Consider the following 21,365-nt stretch of genomic DNA (forward strand, 5'->3'; position numbering starts at 1 on the left):
TGGTAATTTCCTAATGCTGCACTGACCGTTTATTAGAGCATTGTAAATGTTTGCTGGTATTTTGTGGGTTTTCGGTAAAAGGTACAAATGCCCACATTTGAGTGAAGGTTTTTTGTCATTAAGAAATTTGTAAGTTTCTTTGTCCAGTGACCCATTTGAATGCATTGCGGCAAGTTTATTTTGAATGTTTTCATGCAGTTTGAGCATGTTGGGTTCAGATACTTGCATATAGTGTTTAGATTGCAGTTGGCTTTGTGCTTCTAAGACATACTGGTCTTTGTTCATGATGACAATTGTGTTGCTTTTATCTGCTTTTTTAATAACAATGTCGTTGTTATTTTTAAGAGATAAAATAGCTTCTCTTTCAGCATTTGAGATGTTTGATCTCTTTTTTGCAATTTCCAAAGAGGAAAGTTCCAATTTTGTTTTATCTATATATTCCTCGAGTTCGCTGCATGTAAATGGCGGTTTGTAGCCAGATTTTGTGTTAAAGGGGTGAATGGCATTGTCGTCTCCGGTATCAAAGTGGAATTTGCATCTGAGTTTCCTGGCAAATTCTTCAAAATCTTTGAGCAGCAGGCTTTTAGCATTGTCGCTTTTAGGCGTTGGAATAAATTTTAAGCCTTTGCTTAGAACTGAGAGTTCATGTTCGGATAAGTTGTATCTTGATAGATTTAGAACAAACTTTCCCCCTGTGGCCGTAGTTTCCTTGCAGTGAGCTTTAACTCCCCGTAAATAATTACGAGTGCGTTTAGCATTTTTGCATTGTTTACTCCGTCTATTTATTCGTCGAGCCATTCAAATAGAGGAGCAGTAGGTGGTAAATATATTGTATATAGCGAGGCGCTATAGATCAACAATGAGTATTTCGATGAGATAATGAATCCGTCTAATTATCAATAAGTGTTGATAGATTAGAGGATAAGAAGAGTATGTGGCTATAAGAAACCGATAGTCAGATTCCGATGATTCGTTATGGTCACGTGCAAGGGGCGGTGTTTGTTTAAGAGCTGGTCCAATGGGTGGCTAATGCACACCAATTTTATAGTAATTAAATCCTGTGGATCTTAAGCCGTCTGATATACATAGTGTCATAAAATGAGGCTAAAATAAAGGCCCGTCTTAATATCATATGATGATAATAAGAGGATTAATATTTCACATGACTGTCCAAATCCTGAATGAATTCTTCCTGGTTTAAGCTGATCTGGTCCTTCAATATATCCTAGTATTCACAATCTGATATTCTCGTGGTTTTCTTGCATTGGTACAAAGTAATTGAATGAAGGGCACTATTGTATGTGTATACTTGAGCAAGCCGAAGTATTTGATTATAAGAGAAGCGTAAAAGACGATCTTTGAAGTAGCAGTTCAATCCTTTACAAACATGTGCTGATTTGGTAAAGGAAGTGCTGGTAATAAAATGTCTTAGAAGACAATAGAAGCAAAGAGTGTGGCCGGATTGTTGGATGACCAAATAAACCACACAAGTCGATCGCTGTCCAAGGGAGGGCGATGCACGGGATGATGCCGGTGGGACATTGTCCCTAGTCAAAGTGTGAAAATTAGCGACATCAATCAACCAAACTTCTAAGAGATTTATTAGGACCCGACACTCCAAACTACACTTCTAGTAGATATGATTTTTTGCATAGAGCAGATTAATATCTGATTTGAATTATGCAAGTAGTTGTAGAGTGTTTCGGCTATTAAGAAGCCTCATCAGGGGTCACGGACATAAATCATGGTGTTTGTTTTAGGTGAGACCGGATTATCTCGTCACCTATATTCTTGTGTTTGCTGTAAGCAATGATTGGTTGAGAATAAAATAAAGTTTTGCATTCTGGATTTCTAAGAATGGTGTTCCAATATTTCAGAATTCGTTTTTTCAGTCCTTTAACGCAAGGGTTAAATTTAGTAACCAGTACTGTAAGGTTACGTAATGACTGTTCTTTAGTCTTTTTGATGATGAGTTTTGATCGGTTTGTGTTGACCGTTTCCTTGATGATAGGATCAATTTCCGAAGTAGAGTAGCCTCGCTTTGATAAATGCGTCTTGAAGTCATTAAGTGTTGCATGTAATATTTCAGGGTCAGTGGTGTTTCTTGCATGTCTAATGCATTCTCCTTTAATGAATCCTTTAAACACAGCTGGGCTATGAGCGCTCTGTCTGTGTAGATATTGAAAGTTATTTGTTGGTTTGATAAAGGACTTGATATCAAGTTTGTTAAAATTTTGAAATTTCTGTCCTTTATAAACTGTAGTATCAAGGAAGTTGACAGCAGATGGAGAAATTTCAAATGTAAATCTTAGATGTTTGTGACACTGATTGCCGATATTAAAGAATTCTTCTATCTCTGGTTGCGTTCCATTCAATATTATGAAACCGTCATCACGGTATCTGCCGTGGAAGACAATTTTGCTGGCATGACGAAATTGTGCCATTATATGCTTTGTGATTTGATACATTCTGATGTCACAGATCTCTGGACTGGGGACTGCCCCCATACTTGCTCCTATTATTTGTTTGTAATATTTTCCGTCGAATTCAAAGTAATTGTTTTCCAAGACGCATTTCAGTAAGAAGTTTAGATCCTCAGGGTCCGGATATGGAATGTCTAATTGCGTTTTATTGGCCTGTGTGTAAGCCTCATTTACTGATGAGAGAAGTTCGTTGAATTCCATGTTTGTGTACATGCTCGTCACATCATAAGTAATTAATAATGCGTTTGTTGTCAATGTGAGGCCTTCGATTTTGGTGATAAAGTCCGTAGTGTCTTTGATATAAGTTGATTGTTTTTGTACAATGGGTACAAGAAAGTAATCGCAATATTGTCCTATTTTCCTCGTTGGCGTATCGCATTGCGAGATAATTGGTCTACCAGGTGGTAGTTTCCTAATGCTGCACTGACCGTTTATTAGAGCATTGTAAATGTTTGCTGGTATTTTGTGGGTTTTCGGTAAAAGGTACAAATGCCCACATTTGAGTGAAGGTTTTTTGTCATTAAGAAATTTGTAAGTTTCTTTGTCCAATGACCCGTTTGAATGCATTGCAGCAAGTTTATTTTGAATGTTTTCATGCAGTTTGAGCATGTTGGGTTCAGATACTTGCATATAGTGTTTAGATTGCAGTTGTCTCTGTGCTTCTAAGACATACTGGTCTTTGTTCATGATGACAATTGTGTTGCTTTTATCTGCTTTTTTAATAACAATGTCGTTGTTATTTTTAAGAGATAAAATAGCTTCTCTTTCAGCATTTGAGATGTTTGATCTCTTATTTGCAATTTCCAAGGAGGAAAGTTCCAATTTGGTTTTATCTATATATTCCTCGAGTTCGCTGCATGAAAATGGCGGTTTGTAGCCAGATTTTGTGTTAAAGGGGTGAGTGGCATTGTCGTCTCCATGATTTATGTCCGTGACCCCTGATGAGGCTTCTTAATAGCCGAAACACTCTACAACTACTTGCATAATTCAAATCAGATATTAATCTGCTCTATGCAAAAAACATATCTACTAAAAGTGTGGTTTGGAGTGTCGGGTCCTAATAAATCTCTTACAAGTTTGGTTGATTGATGTTGCTAATTTTCACACACACAACTCGAGGAATATATAGATAAAACAAAATTGGAACTTTCCTCTTTGGAAATTGCAAAAAAGAGATCAAACATCTCAAATGCTGAAAGAGAAGCTATTTTATCTCTTAAAAATAACAACGACATTGTTATTAAAAAAGCAGATAAAAGCAACACAATTGTCATCATGAACAAAGACCAGTATGTCTTAGAAGCACAAAGCCAACTGCAATCTAAACACTATATGCAAGTATCTGAACCCAACATGCTCAAACTGCATGAAAACATTCAAAATAAACTTGCTGCAATGCATTCAAACGGGTCATTGGACAAAGAAACTTACAAATTTCTTAATGACAAAAAACCTTCACTCAAATGTGGGCATTTGTACCTTTTACCGAAAACCCACAAAATACCAGCAAACATTTACAATGCTCTAATAAACAGTCAGTGCAGCATTAGGAAATTACCACCTGGTAGACCAATTATCTCGCAATGCGATACGCCAACGAGGAAAATAGGACAATATTGCGATTACTTTCTTGTACCCATTGTACAAAAACAATCAACTTATATCAAAGACACTACGGACTTCATCACCAAAATCGAAGGCCTCACGTTGCCAACAAACGCATTATTAATTACTTATGATATGACGAGCATGTACACAAACATGGAATTCAACGAACTTCTCTCATCAGTAAATGAGGCTTACACACAGGCCAATAAAACGCAATTAGACATTCCATATCCGGACCCTGGGGATCTAAACTTCTTACTGAAATGCGTCTTGGAAAACAATTACTTTGAATTCGACGGAAAATATTACAAACAAATAATAGGAGCAAGTATGAGGGCAGTCCCCGGTCTAGAGATCTGTGACATCAGAATGTATCAAATCACAAAGCATATAATGGCACAATTTCGTCATGCCAGCAAAATTGTCTTCCACGGCAGATACCGTGATGACGGTTTCATAATATTGAATGGAACGCAACCAGAGATAGAAGAATTCTTTAATATCGGCAATCACTGTCACAAGCATCTAAGATTTACATTTGAAATTTCTCCATCTGCTGTCAACTTCCTTGATACTACAGTTTATAAAGGACAGAAATTTCAAAATGTTAACAAACTTGATATCAAGTCGTTTATCAAACCAACAAATAACTTTCAGTATCTACACAGACAGAGCGCTCATAGCCCAGCTGTGTTTAAAGGATTCATTAAAGGAGAATGCATTAGACATGCAAGAAACACCACTGACCCTGAAATATTACATGCAACACTCAATGACTTCAAGACGCACTTATCAAAGCGAGGCTACTCTACTTCGGAAATTGATCCTATTATCAAGGAAACGGTCAACACAAACCGATCAAAACTCATCATCAAAAAGACTAAAGAACAGTCATTACGTAACCCTACAGTACTGGTTACTAAATTTAACCCTTGCGTTAGAGGACTGAAAAAACGAATTCTAAAATATTGGAACACCATTCTTAGAAATCCAGAATGCAAAACTTTATTTCATTCTCAACCAATCATTGCTTCCAGCAAACACAAGAATATAGGTGACGAGATAATCCGGTCTCACCTAAAACAAACACCATGATTTATGTCCGTGACCCCTGATGAGGCTTCTTAATAGCCGAAACACTCTACAACTACTTGCATAATTCAAATCAGATATTAATCTGCTCTATGCAAAAAACATATCTACTTAAAGTGTGGTTTGGAGTGTCGGGTCCTAATAAATCTCTTACAAGTTTGGTTGATTGATGTCGCTAATTTTCACACTCGAAGGCCTCACATTGCCAACAAACGCATTATTAATTACTTATGATGTGACGAGCATGTACACAAACATGGAATTCAACGAACTTCTCTCATCAGTAAATGAGGCTTACACACAGGCCAATAAAATGCAATTAGACATTCCATATCCGGACCCTGAGGATCTAAACTTCTTACTGAAATGCGTCTTGGAAAACAATTACTTTGAATTCGACGGAAAATATTACAAACAAATAATAGGAGCAAGTATGGGGGCAGTCCCCAGTCCAGAGATCTGTGACATCAGAATGTATCAAATCACAAAGCATATAATGGCACAATTTCGTCATGCCAGCAAAATTGTCTTCCACGGTAGATACCGTGATGACGGTTTCATAATATTCAATGGAACGCAACCAGAGATAGAAGAATTCTTTAATATCGGCAATTACTGTCACAAGCATCTAAGATTTACATTTGAAATTTCTCCATCTGCTGTCAACTTCCTTGATACTACAGTTTATAAAGGACAGAAATTTCAAAATTTTAACAAACTTGATATCAAGTCGTTTATCAAACCAACAAATAACTTTCAGTATCTACACAGACAGAGCGCTCATAGCCCAGCTGTGTTTAAGGGATTCATTAAAGGAGAATGCATTAGACATGCAAGAAACACCACTGACCCTGAAATATTACATGCAACACTTAATGACTTCAAGACGCACTTATCAAAGCGAGGCTACTCTACTTCGGAAATTGATCCTATTATCAAGGAAACGGTCAACACAAACCGATCAAAATTCATCATCAAAAAGACTAAAGAACAGTCATTACGTAACCCTACAGTACTGATTACTAAATTTAACCCTTGCGTTAAAGGACTGAAAAAACGAATTTTAAAATATTGGAACACCATTCTTAGAAATCCAGAATGCAAAACTTTATTTCATTCTCAACCAATCATTGCTTACAGCAAACACAAGAATATAGGTGACGAGATAATCCGGTCTCACCTAAAACAAACACCATGATTTATGTCCGTGACCCCTGATGAGGCTTCTTAATAGCCGAAACACTCTACAACTACTTGCATAATTCAAATCAGATATTAATCTGCTCTATGCAAAAAACATATCTACTAAAAGTGTGGTTTGGAGTGTCGGGTCCTAATAAATCTCTTACAAGTTTGGTTGATTGATGTCGCTAATTTTCACACAGTGTCAACTTCCACTGCCTTGTTTCCTTTCAATATCAGGTTAATTGCTCCCGACGCTCATATTATACCGGTATTACGATAAATCTAGACCTTATGAATTAAAATTGAAATTACTTCAATTTCCTCCATTTTTTTTTCGATTCTTATACAGGACCTTGAGAGAACCGCGGTTGAAGTTTTAAGTTACTTTTACATTTGTATTTATTTTAAAACTTATTCCTATGTGATATTATCAATTCATTTTTTTAAAGGTTGAAGATATTTTTCGTAAAGCAATTACTGATCTGAAGAACATGCAGCAAGTCCGTTTAATGCTCATGCACGGCTAATCTTCCCTTATTATTTTTTTTTAAATTTTCCTAAGTGATTTCACATACGTGTTGAATCATTTCATAAAACGATAATCGTGTTTAAAATTGCAGCACACTCTAAGATAATAAGAATTTGTTAAATTTTTCCTACTCAAAAGTTATAAATTACATGAAACTATGTCATGTTTTTCTTTTTTATTATTTCCTTTTTAAATGCATAAAATGATTTTCTCAGGAGGGCTGTTCATATGTTTAAAGGCCAATGTGAATTGTAATTTAAAGCAGATAAAGAACATTATGGCGTATTTGTTTATTATTTTTAGTATAACAATATATAGATTATTAGATAAATTAATATCCATGAGGTAAAATTGGATTATTATATAACACGACGGTCGTCTAGATTTTCTCGACTGATATAATTTTTTTTAAAATGTTAAACATTTTTTTTGGTCTCAATTTATTTGTTATAGTTATTTTTTTTTTATTTTTGTCTCACTTTATGTGTCATTGTTAATTTTTTTATTTTGTAAACCATTACATGGTAAATAAAATTATACAAAACGTCAAATAAAAGAGTTTTCGGATAACTACAGGCGTTTAACTGTAGGCCTTATAAAATGAAATTGAAAACTTGATTTAAAAAAAACACACACGTGTTCATGAATATTGATATGTTTACGCCATGGCATCATAGTTTTAACTGCAGAGATGTGCCTAAATCTGTCGAAAATAGCTTGTTTTGGACGTTCAAATGTTAAATTTTGTTGCAGGATAAACAAAATGCATGATAACTGTCTTGAAGTATAAGCGATATTTGGGCTCGGGTCAAAAACATAAGAGGGCTCGACAAGCCTCACCCTTTATCACGTTTTCTTACCCTTACCCAAATATCGCATATATTTCAAGACAGTAACCATGTATATTATATATAAAACACTACTGAAAGCAATGCGTATCTATGTATAAATTTTAGTAAAATGATGTTACAATTTAGTTGAATTCATGTAGATGTAAATGAATCGATCAGAACACCATAAAAATGAAGTTATCAAGAATGTTAAAGGAAGTCAATATATTTTTTTTTTCGAAGTTCTAGTAATATTACCTCCATTTACATTGAATAATTGATTGATTGTATATTGTTTAATGCCCCTCTCGAGAATTTTCACTCATATGTAGACGCCACCATTTGCCGGTGGAGAGCTGCAAATTTTGTCCTATACTCGACACTTGGGGCCTTTAACAGGGGGGGGTCTTTTTCGTGCCAGCCCTTACTGCGACACAGGGCCTCTGTTAACACGGTCTCATCCGAAGGACCACCACCATTTAGGACGTACAGGTCTGTCAAGTTTTTCCCATGAAACTGAAGTAAAAAGAAATGCGTAGCTTTCTTGTTGTGAATTGTTTCTTCTTTCACATTGTACAGTGGGAGTCCCTATAGAAGTACTACGATGGGACCAGGAGGCCAGAGAGCGGTATGTGGAGTACGCTAAGAGAGGAACACAGACAGTCCACCACGCCCGGGGGATGATTGTAGGATGTGCTGGGGCGGGGAAAACCACGCTACTTAAACGTCTTCTCGGGTGTAGTGAAGAAGAGATTAATGAAGTAAAATCTACTGAAGGATTGGAAGTGCATGAGGAAATATTTGAAATATGTGATGAAACAAGATCATTGAAAGGTAAAAAATATATAAGTGATGCTACATGTACTTAGTCTGAGAGAGGAAAATGAAAAAACAATTCTTGCACACAAAAAATATGACATACCTTTTCCTTACTTTCTCCCTCAATATTTTGTAATAAAACTAAACACCCTCGATTGTCTTTTTTGAAGACATTGCAAATCAATGTAAATCAATGCAAACTGATTTTTAAACAACTGGAATTACAGATATAATCTAAGTGGACAGTTTTGTCGACAGTAGAATTGATGCTTTGCACGTAACCATGCACATAAATTACTTTCACCATTGTAATTTTAGCACTTGGTTAATCAAAAGTAAACATAAATTAAATTTGTCTTTAATGCTTTGAATAAAAAAAAATGTCGAAAAATGCCATTTTATTGCTTCTATCATGTATTATATTTTGAAAAAAAATGATAGAATGTGAGATATCTGATGACTCTTTTTAGCAAGGAAAAGTCAGGAGAATTTTGAGACAGTAAATACTACAAATGTTGGCACTAAGACTCTGACATTCTTTGACTTTGGAGGACAGTGTGCGTACTACGCCTGTCACCAGATTTACCTGACCAGGAGAGCTTTCTATGTTGTGGTGATGGACGCCTCTAAACGTCTTGACCAGAAGGTGGATAAGAAAGTGTGTGATCAAGATGGTAGCGTATTCTCTGGATGGACCTACGGAGGTATAAAAACAATTCTGTCCTTACTTTTGAACACATGATTTAATTTTTTAAAAGGTACCATACGCGTTTAAAAGATAATTTTTCAAAAAAATATTTCTTTTGTTCTAATGGCTATGTGCACCGGACAAAAACCCGAAGAGTTGTATTCATGAATGGCCATGTACATTATGTACTTATATGACCAATCAGTTCATAAAGGATGACTACACTTAACGCTGTGTTTTGGGTCTTTTTGGTCGATTCTATTGATTTTAGATCTTAACCTAATTTAGGTTTTATACATTTACTATAGAAGTCTGTCAATTTGACATCCAATTAAAATATTAAAATTGAGTTTAGACTTTAATGCAATAATTAATTTCATATTTTTTGTCATTAAGTTTTCCAAATATAGAGAACTTTTTTTTGCACTTACCTGCCCTTGATTGAACATTATATGTGTATGGGAGTAGGAGCTCGTCAGAGTGGATCTAATGTAAGACTAGATAAAAAAAATAGGAGATAACTATTTTCCATATTCCTTTTAATTCTGTATGGTACACTTACATGATATTTACAATGCTTTAAAACGTATAAGCCTATCCGTGTAATTAAAGAATATTTTAATCGATGGCTGACTATTTAACATGTTCGAGCACAGTATTCCAGTTAGCACAAAATAATTTAATTTTAGTTGTCACATGTCATTTGATTGGTTAAACTGTTTTATCCATTTTGTATAATTTGCCTACGGCACAATGAGTTACTTCAAAAACGTATTAGTCCTCTTGACGTTAACTTTTAGAATTTGTGATATTGGAAGCCTTTTTCCGAAGGGTCGAAAAATAGAAAAATTGTCTCATTGTCTCATTGTCTACATTGAAATTAAATTATAAGAATGAAGCTTATTTAAAAAAATATGTTACAAGAGGTTGTTACATGACATGGTGCTGTTTACGATTTTTTATGAACCGCTTCGCCAAGTTATGGTATATCGTATAACAAAAGTTGAAATAAGCTTCATTCCTTAAACATACTACCTGTACATGTAAGTCATGTGACGTTAAACATCACAAAACTACATGAGAAAAGATATCACTTGGTAAATTACAATATTAAACGTGTATCAACCCTTGGTTAAAACAGAGAGCACGAGTGTAAGAAGAAGCATTTTTTTAACCATGAGCTGCTCATGTTTGTCTATTAATCTTTTAACACATTACCAATGCAAATATACACCAACATTTGTACTATTAAAGGGAGAACAATAGACTATCATGCGCTGACAATGTTTAAAGCCAGTAAAAACATGGGCGTCCTCATTATGTAGGAAATGAAGGAATGAGATTGAAGAAAATGTGATGACCCTCGCCCTAAAAAACAGATTCCTACATCGTAAATACACACTTCTATTTTATTGCACGTAACTAAGTAAAGTTGTAGATTAGATGTTGATCATTCCTTTAGTTAAAAGAAAAATATATGTTTTGAAAGTTTATTTTGACGCATATTTTGCATATTCTTGAGCGTAGTCCTTCTTTTTTCTACTATTTTCGTTTTCTACCTTTGATTTTAAGACGTGGTCCGAAAGCAGATTATCAATTACAGTTAGGTTTATAATCATGACAATGAAATAAAACAATGCATGTCACCATGCATTTTTTGATATCTCTTAAAGGTGCTTGGACACAGATTTGAAGTTATTATTTTCTCTATTATATTACGACTTATATATATTTAATAGCATTTCACACAAAAATTAAATAAAAATCTTATTTCGTTTAAAAGATATTGAAATTTCAAATTTTTCGGCGGGTTTGATTGACATATCATTGCACTCTCACAAATTTAATTTTATTCTTTATCCTTAGGAAAAGTGGCAATCTCGTTTTGTATAAATGAAAAATATTAAACTATAATCCAGAAAATTCAGAGTAGACACGTTCGAAAGCAAAACAAACACACAATATATTGTCAGTTCGTGCAGTTGTGGTAAGCAGACTTTTACGATTGAACGCACCCGGTGAATTCAAAATATAAACAATAACAGAACTCGAACCCTGTTTACAACAACCTGTACATAACACGAGTGTGCTCGATTTGCTAAACTCTGTACGTATCTCTTAGTTCGAAATGACGATACGTGTGAAGGTGTTTTGCTTTCTAACATTTCTACTCTAAATAAAATTATTTTTCTTGATAAAAGTTTTAATATTTCTCATTAAAACACATTTAAAATGCCACTTTTCCTAAGGATTAAGAATAAAGTTAAATTTGTGAAAGTGCAAGGATGTGTCAATCAAACCCGCCAAAAAAATTAAAGTTTTAATAACTTTTAAATGAAATAAGATTTTTAATTAATTTTTGTGTGAAATGCTTTTAAAATGTATAATTCGAATCTGTGTCCAAGTACCTTTAAAGTATTATTAACGCACTGAATTCTTGACTTATTTTCTTGTTACATGTAGTGAAGGAATATCTGTCTAATTTGTCGATTTCATGATGTGATCAATTGATTGGCTTGTGTGGTAATTTGCATACATGCTTAAGCGTAAAATAATCACGCAAGCCAATCGATTGTTCATCGTCATGAAATCGAAGAAATGACATTTATTCCTTATATGAACATGCTCTTTATTCCGCCAATCCACGTGCTACAAGCCCCGCTTCTGTCTCTCTATTTGTCACGCCCCGGCACGTGATTTTTCTAATTGTTTCTTTTGTAAGCTTTTACCTTGAATACATGTACAGGGATCATACAGAAAAAAAAAATCAAATACTTCTCATTAATGCAAGAAATTTATTTGTAAGAACAAAGCAAAGATGTATACTTGCATCATAATGGTCTCAGTTTTGGAACACAATGAATAATAACTGTATTTTGTTTAAATCCGAGTCGAGCCATGTTTTATATATTTTTGAAGGGTCAAATTTTCGTGGTTTGAGGAAAATACATTGGGTCATTGGGATTTAATTTCATGGTTGAAAAAATGTTCAGTAGCAATGAGTGTGAAAAATTGCATTTCGTGGTGGATATTAATTCGTGGGTCTCTTCATACCTTCATACCTCCATTAGAAAAAAAAATATTTTCCTATTAAAATGTGTTATTATGATAAATTTGTAGGTAATAACTTAAACCTTTATGATCAATTAGACTAAAATGAAGCAGAAGAAGAACTTCTATATACAATGTACATGTAATATACAGTTTTATATAAAAAAAATCATTATGTACAAAACGACAATAATGTAATTTTGATTCAATCGAAGCTTATAAATAGTTCTTCCATCGCAAATGTGAATTACAGAAGTTTATCAACCTTATCAACCTTATTTTCTGATGTCATTGAAATATTTATTTACAATTTTGCAATTAAAAAAAAAACCGACATCAAAGTTGCAGCTCATATTGCTTTAAGGTAATTGTCCATACCACGTGAAATAACGCTATAAGACGTTATTCTCGTCAGTGACGTTATTATGTCAAACGCGCCCGACGTTTAATCTATCACAAATGTCTGAAGTCGATTTCACTTACCGTGAAAAGAAAGGAACATTTTTTTCAAAAATAAAAGGCATAAAAATACGATGTTAAGTTAATTTCCGGGATGCATGATCGAAGGAGAGTTTAAATTTAGATGATTTGTCAAACCGAAGGTACAACAAAGATGGCATGCTCCGAGATTGTCTCAAGTATAAGATTATGAAGATAACTAAAAGATTTCGACAATCGGGTCGTTTTTTGTCTCTGTAAGTTGAAGAAATACAGACTAACAATAAATGGTTCTCTTGTCGAAAGTCATTATCGTTTGCTTATATGTTTGTACCTAGGCCTAGTACATAACCAAAATTTCGAACCACGGCTCAAGTATTCAGGTACCTAACAACTTTGCTTTAATGTTGCGATTTTTAAAAGTCGTTTTTCTCTTCTCAATTGTTTGAATTGAAATGTCGTCCTCGAAAATCGTCCTCTGGGGATTGACTCGGGATTTGAAAAAAAAAATTTTGAAAACTTTTTTTTACAATGTACATGTATATATCATAGATAAAACAGGTACATGTACTGCACAAATATAAATGTTCTGTTATTTGGTATATCCTTGCACTGAAACATTGAATAATTCTTGATAAAAAACAGAATATTTCATTCAAGTAGGAAAGGACATTGATGCATTAAAAAAAATCCTTAATACACACATGTGCTGAAAATTTTGAAAATTCTGTTTTAAAGCTACATGTAGTGCACTGCACAATAACCTTTAGTTACCATTTGTAGTGCTGTGGGTAGTGTATTGGTGCACCTGTCATTCGTCAGGTGTTCTGGGTTCGAATCTTTGTAAGTTGAAAAAATACAGAGACTGAGTATCAAATAAATGGTTCTCTTGTCGAAAGTCATTATTGTTTGCGTATATGCTTGTCATGTACATAGTACATAACCATTTTCGAACCTTTTGGGCCTCTTGTTAAAGTAATTTTCCTAAAGCCAATTTCCAAATTGATGATAAAATTACAAATGTGTCGTCTACGGTACATACAATCTATATGTATAAGATAAAATATGAGAAAAACATAAGCGGAACAGACCCATGAAAAGGTCTATATCGGATGGGGAGGGAGGATGGGGGTATTTCTGTCTTCAAGCACCCCTGAATACAGTGTGGCGATAGATATTAGAGCTAATAAGATGATGTGGATACCTAGTTTACAATGGTGTACTATTTACTATTCTAGATCATAATTTTATGTATAACTGTAATAATCATGATAATGGGGGTTGGACTTAAACTTAGAAATCTCATTCCACAATATGACAGTAACAAAGAAGAGAATACATGTGCATGTATAAGATGATAAATAGGAATGCCTATGAGATCATAGTGGGTGATATAAAAACTTTAAAAGGAATAAGTAAAGGATAAAAATATCAGACAAATTCAACTCTGTTTAAATTGTTAAACAGAGTGCGTACAGTGTTATAATTATATAATTAAGTTGTTCGTGCATGATTTAATCATGCATTAATCATTAAAAACAAAGATAACCATGCAATTTCAATTTAGATTTAATGGATTTATGTCAAGATTGTGACTTTTTATTTGAATGAAAAATTAGTAATAATGTCTCATAAAAGTTATGACAGTGTTTTGTTTCTCAAAAAGAAATAAATTTTTAAACATACAGAATTTACTGCATAATTACTTTTACCCTTTGACCACAAGTCAAGTCAAGTCAAGTAATTTTTATTTATAGTCGGCATATATACTTGTACATGTATACAATTCAACAGAAATAACATGAGCTGTGGTGAGCTCTTTAACCGACTTTAATATATTTACACAAAATCATTAAGGGTCTCCCTCGGGGCACAGAGATTTGCTATGTAAAATTTCAATGCAAAAGCTCAAAGGCTTCTCAAAAGTGTTACAGACAGACAGAAAAACACACAGACAGATGCATAGACCTAATTTAGTATCCCCACTTTCAGTGAAAGGGGAGACAATTATATCAGGGTTTTTTATGTTAACTTGGTTTATCAACATACTTTTAATAAAAAAAAATAGCATAACTTTCCCAGTGATTATTTAGATCTTTCTTTTCCTTCATGTTATAATAGTTTTGATATCATATTGAGCTTAATAATATATATACACCTAGTACACATTTATCTGTTTTAACATCAAAATGTACTGTGCAACACAGTTCCAAAAAGCCAGATAATGTATTGGACCAGCATGCAAAATTCAAATCTAACCATTTCCCCCAAATAAATGAAGAGTCCCTCCCAAACTTATGAGTTAGGATTTTTTTCTGTGTCTTTAGCATGATAAAAAGCTGAAAAAAATCATTTTTTTATTTGGTTAGAAAAAAAATTTGAAGAAGTATAATTGAACTGCCTAAACTTCAGTACTAGTCAAATTGAACCATCTTGGATGTCTTGATTAAATGTTTTTACTTAGTCACAGAGCCACAGAAAGAGTTTTTTTTTAAAGAATAGACCATGTTCATAATGTATGTACCATTTCTCAGCTACTTTTGATATACAATTATACATACGAATTAAATATCCAGTACTTATGATGATGTTCATTAGCTGAGACAATTACAGGTTCGAGAATCTGTGTCAATACTCACTGGATCCATATCAAAATACATGCATCATTTTAACATAGAAAATTCTATTTACTCAGGGAGTCGTTGACTTTTTATATATACCAGTGACTTTTCATAACATTTTACATCAGCAGTTTTTCCAAGGAGGGGTTCAAGGTCACTTTTATTACAATTCAATGTTATTTTTGGACTTTCAGTAAGGCGTAATATTCTTGATGTTATATAATTAGCCTCTTAAATTTACACAGCTTCCATCCATTTTTTAAATATATATGGCCGGGATAGAACTTAAGGGCAAATGTCAAAGAGTGTAGCCAATTTCAAATAACAGGATTACATATATGAGAAAGAAGTAAGGTATTATCATTGTCAACAGCGATTTAAAGTCCTTGATGTTATTGATTTCTTAACCAATTAAAATCTATTCACCATTTGAAAGACACTGGTGCAGAGAATACCACGTCTTACTGAAAGTCCAAGGATGACAGAGAATTGTACTGCTCGGTTTAGTATATTTTAATAACTGCAATGTCCAGGGGACACACACACACACACACACACACACACACTCAACCCTAGATCTGCCATGAAAATTTTAATCAAGAAGCATCCTATAGAAATTATACTATGGAAACGAGAAAAAAATCATAAGTGCTGAAAAAATTATTGTGTAAGGGTGACTTACTTAACCCTTTTAATTATGAACTATTTTCAGATATTTAATCATTTTATTACCTTATTCAGGGAGATTTTAAAGAAACATAAACAAAAACCACATACTTATCTTTAGGATAAGTGTTACATTTATTTCTCTTTTTCAATAATTTCCTAGTCTTGATTCACATTTTCAATAATAGCACCATAATATTCATACTGTAATAAGAAGCTATGGTCTCACATCTCACAATATATATTAAAGTAAGGGTTTGTCTGAGCATGTTGAGTGAGTTTAGACAGAGGAGCATATAAGATTAATCAAACATGTCACCATAGAATGTGTTCATATTTTACTAATTAAATGACATAGTTTTAGTAAAAATGTTTTCAATGCCATTCTAGTCATCAACTATAGAGCTTGTATTTAGAATTTATTGAACGAATTTGAGTTAAGTACGGAAAACCTCGATCAGACATTACAAAATGGAATCCCTGAACATATTCATCTCCGCTTTCATAGATTTTTATCTATTTGTATATGGATAAAAACATGATAAAGAACGTTGCATCTGACTTAGACAGACCCGAGCTTTTCCTGTGATCAGATTAAAAAGGTGTGGCAATGAAACCACTTTTTTGTTTCTATGAATAGCGACAAATGTATTACATAGACACAAAAAATAGTAAAGCGTGCCACTTCTCTCATTTTTAATCAAATAAATCGCATCCAAACGACCTATGTTGAAACTGAAAGTATTTTCTTCTTTCACTTCCGTCATAACGTTACAAATGCGCATTAACGGTATATAGAATATTTCGAAGATTGAACCCGATTACTATTATGCTTGTGATTCGTGAAAACGATTTCTTGGCCGTCTCTGCATTAAATATTCAACTTATAATTTAAACCAGACGTATTAATGTTCTATTACGATAGTTTTAAATATTTAAATCGATTTTTGCACCAAACTCATAAAAGTATAGATGTTAAAAAGATTTTTTGAATAATCATTTTTCAGCAAATTTGGTTTAAAAATGTGAAAATTTCTTGTATGATGCCCGCTGCCCCACTTAATTTGTATGCCAAATAAGGGAGAGACTGTTGGAAAATAACATGTTAATTTTAAAAAGAAATCTGTAGTCAGAATATCAAGGAGCAATTTATTTTTACTAGTAATGAACTTTTTAATTTTGAACTAAATATGTTTAATTTGCCCTAGAAAGTAATATTAAGTGGATCAACAGATTAAAAAAATAATTAAACCGTTAAACAAGCATATTTTCTCTATAATTCATATGTTAAAAAATTTCTTTTGCTTTTAATTTTAGAAAGCTAGCATAAATATCTTAATTACTGCATTTCCGCAATTTCACGAGATAATGTCTAGTTTTAGTAACAATCCTTTGAAAAGGAGGCCCGGTTGACCCCAAAATTTACACACATCTGGAAAGGACAAATACTCAGTTAAGATTCTGAGAAGTTTCAAAAAAATCTGTAGGTCCGGTATTTCTACAGCATGGTATAGATCTTTACCTTAAAGAAACGTTTGACAGAAAAAAGCTTAGAACTCGGGGTCACCCCATGTTTTGAAAAAAAAACGAGTGAAAACAACAGCATGTAAGAATATCTAAACAATTATTTTATAAAATATCAGTAATTGTAGTTATCCACGTTTGTTTTAAATTTAAACAGATAATGAAACTTGAATCTGTTGCTTAAAACCCTCGAAACAAAATTAACAATAAGATGTACTTGACAAAAACAGGAAAGGTCCGAAAAAAGTAAAGAATTGCAAGAGCACAAAGACAGATTTATATGCACGTTTCTTAAATATAAGTGATTTTTTTTTCAAATTCGTTTTCAGCGAGGCAGTTTCATTTCTGGAAGAATTTAGAAAGCGTTTTTTTTTTTTTTTTTTTTTTTGCAAAAAATCAAAAGGTTATTGAGAGGAAAGATCCAGAATCGGAATCTACTACATAAAAATTTCTTCATGACAGTGTCCAAACCCGCACTCCCCGAAGAGTAAAGGAGTTTTTGTGATAAACAGTTATTTTTACATTAACAATATTGGCCAGATTTTTCGCCTTTTGGCTTGTTTCAATTTCTAAACATGAAAAACACCCTTCAGAAGGAAAAAACGAGTACAGGAAATCACAAGATTTGCTATTTTCCAGTATATTAAGGTTGATACCCAAACATGAGCTAAAAATAATCAGAAATTGGATTTAAAAATAACGGACATGTGTTTCAATTAAAAGAGAATATTCATTTTTTTCAATTTCTTTTCTTTGAAAAAGATTTAATATAATGTCAAAAGTTAAAAAAAGTGGATGGTTCTTAGAAATTTTTCTCCTAAGAACTAGAAAATGAAAAAGACTTTGAAAATATTAGTAATATTTCAATGAAAACACAAATACAGACAAATCACATTCAGTATAGGTTTACAGGTGAAAACAAATTTTAGAATGCTCGGTGCTAAAAGTGTAAAATAAACTTTAGAAAATTGTACCAAGCCATGTGAATTTTAAGAGGAAGATCAAAATGACAAAAAATTAGCAATATCACATAGGCTGATTTTTACCATTTAGGTTTTCCTAATAAAATTTACCTGACTTGGTATATTTTTTCTTAAGTATATTTTACACTTTTAGCACCAATGTAATATATTCTAAAATTTGTTCTCACCTGTGAACCTATACTGAATGTAATTTGTCTATATTTTTTTTTCATTGAAATACATGTAGCACTAATATTTTTCAAGTCTTTTTCATATTCCAGTTCTTAGGAGAAAAAATTATAAGAACAATCAACTTTTCTAAACTTGTGACATGATATTAAATCTTTTTCAAGGAAAAAAAAATTGTTTGTATCATCTGTCATTAAGCTCGAAAAGAATGAGTCCACTAAAAACTATACTGAACGAAAAGCCAAAATTGATTTTTTTAAAAAAAGTATTTCTTTTCCTTATACAAACTTTAAAAGGAACATTTTCTTCTCTTTATTACAGACTACTTTGTGTTCTGGATAAAGTCTATACATACCTACTGTGGTTCTGACAACCAAAAAGATACAAAACCTGTAGTTCTAATTGTTGCAACACATTGGGAAGAAGGAATAAGACAGTTTATGGTGAGTTATTTTTTCCAGTGAACTTTTCATATACACAGCATTATAATTGTTTTTATTCTTAAAAAACTTAAATCTTTAACACATTGCATTGTAATGTATTAGTGATCTGTTATAGTCTTTATTGAATAAAATACATTGTATCATGATACCGATTAATTCGATATTATATGAAAATATATGTGTTTGGATTATCGGCATATAATTAAAGCAAGTATTAGAAAGTCAATAATACAATCATTTTGATAAAATTAGATCCCTCTCTAATTTATAATTTTTTCGAAGGTATCAATAAATGTAACACTCAAGGATCTTTTCTGTGTAGTTGGGAAATGATGATTTATAAGGAACATAAATAAAAAAAAATCACAATGCCATATAATGTCTTTTAAACAGAACGGGAAAAACAGTCAATATTTAATTACCACTTTAATTCACTTTGATATTTTTTTTATCTATAAAGGATGAAAAGGAACTGATTGAGAGCTTGCGCCATCAGTTTCCAGAGATATCATATTTACCACAGTACATCACTGACGAAAATGTTTATTGTGCAGATTTTACTTTACCTCTCCATGATTTAGAAATGTGCTTCTTCAACATAGCCTCCAATAAACGATGGAGCGAGAACATTCCAAAAGAATGGTCTTTCTTTGGATTAGAAATTAACCAGAAAAAACACTCGAAGCGGATCTTGGAGATTTCAAAAATAACAACAAAAGTTCATGTACCAGAGATTACTACTAAAAAACATGATGGTTCAGATGGAGCTGAAAAGGGAACAGGAGATATGCTGCGGTATTATCATGATGCCGGAAAAGCTTTATATTTTAATGACAATGGTCTGGAGGAAGAGGTAATTATTGACGTCCAGTGGTTCATTGACGCCTTCAAACATATTATCACAGATAAAATTCATTTCAAAGGTATTCCTGTCACCCAGAGGGACTGGGATGAATATTACGAAACTGGAAATTTGCGAGATCGGCTTCTGATAGAGATTTGGAAACATAAAGATGATGAGTTGTTTAAAAGGCTTAAGAAAGAAGACGAAGATTATAACATTAAAGATGGATCATATAAGAAAGATAAACGATATCTGCAATGTCATAAAATGTCGATTATTTATTCTATGCAAAGACTCGGTTTGTTGGCCGTTGGTTCAGAATCTCACTACGTTCCGTGCATGAATCGTAAAGAAATAGAAAAAGAACTTTTAGATATCATCAAGAAATCTGAGAGTAAATCATCTGTTCTTGTTTACCAATTTGAATTTCTACCATTTTTCTTGTTTTACCGTCTTGTTGTTGCTTGTATGCAAGAAGATGGTTGGAATGTACTACAAAATCATGGAACATCTTGCCTCTACAAAAACGCCGCTTTGTTTTTGTGTAAGGAAACCAACTTCCTTTTGTCCGTCACAGAAGAGTCAATACAGCTTCAAGTATTCTGTCTGATGCCTGAATGTGATTTGGAAAAGGCAAAAACGTGCAAAATTCAAGAAAGAATTGAAGACCTGTTAAATAATTTAGCAGGAACATTTCATAGAAAAGTACAGTACGTAAGAGGTTTCAGATGTCGAATAGACAAAGAAAAAATGATTGCTTTCGATATCAAAGGACATTTCTTACCAGAAAAAAATTACATTCCAAAAGAAGACTGTAAAATGGTGTGTCCCTTGCATACAATTTCAGATCAGCATGTCATTGATACAGCTGAGTTCACTAGATATTGGAAATTGCAAAGAGAAATCATACCTTGAGATTCAAAATAATTATTAAGATACTTTACTTAATTTTAAATTGGTTTATGGATTATCAATTTTCAAATCACTTGTACTTACAGCTCATTTCAGCTACTGGGCTTGTACTTTTATTGTCCCTTAATGTAATATAAAAGATACTATTATGAGACATTCTTATTAATTTCTTTATTTCTAGTTTTTTTTCTGTTTGTTATGTAAGCTTTTCAAAATTCTTGACTTTTTCAGAACAATCAGACCATATTTAAATACTTTTGGAACAAAACATCCTTAAGTAGATTTCAATGAAATGGGACCATATCTAAAAATGGAAAAAGAAATGAATTTTATTTTCTTTAACTCCCATGTTAATTACGGTTGGACTACAAAATGTTGAAAATAGTATGTTAGATTTTATAACATAGTATGTATAATGTTTAAGTTTGTAGAACATGGTCCCATGGAAGATGTAATCGATATTAGGTGAAGATAATTGTCA

The 21,365-nt window shown here is 32.8% G+C and overlaps 1 protein-coding gene across 1 annotated transcript; it reads left to right on the forward strand.

The window, feature by feature from the left end:
* The first annotated feature begins 8,280 nt into the window (after positions 1-8,280).
* Positions 8,281-20,887, forward strand: LOC134248289 (probable serine/threonine-protein kinase pats1). Its single transcript, XM_062730701.1, has 4 exons — positions 8,281-8,561; positions 9,017-9,250; positions 19,007-19,128; positions 19,589-20,887. The coding sequence occupies exons 1-4, from the start codon at positions 8,408-8,410 to the stop codon at positions 20,885-20,887; spliced, it is 1,809 nt and encodes a 602-aa protein (XP_062586685.1). The 5' UTR covers positions 8,281-8,407.
* Positions 20,888-21,365: the final 478 nt, after the last annotated feature.

Source organism: Saccostrea cucullata, unplaced genomic scaffold, assembly GCF_032062105.1.
Source record: "Saccostrea cucullata isolate Sc308-1 unplaced genomic scaffold, CSIRO_AGI_Scuc_v1 ctg1812, whole genome shotgun sequence".
Taxonomy (NCBI): domain Eukaryota; kingdom Metazoa; phylum Mollusca; class Bivalvia; order Ostreida; family Ostreidae; genus Saccostrea; species Saccostrea cuccullata.

Coding starts and splice junctions, on each gene's coding strand:
- LOC134248289 (XM_062730701.1), top strand. CDS start 8,408: ATGATTGTAGGATGTGCTGGGGCGGGGAAAACCACGCTACTTAAACGT. Junction 9,251..19,006: donor CTCTGGATGGACCTACGGAG/GTATAAAAACAA, acceptor TCTTTATTACAG/ACTACTTTGTGTTCTGGATA. Junction 19,129..19,588: donor AAGGAATAAGACAGTTTATG/GTGAGTTATTTT, acceptor TTATCTATAAAG/GATGAAAAGGAACTGATTGA.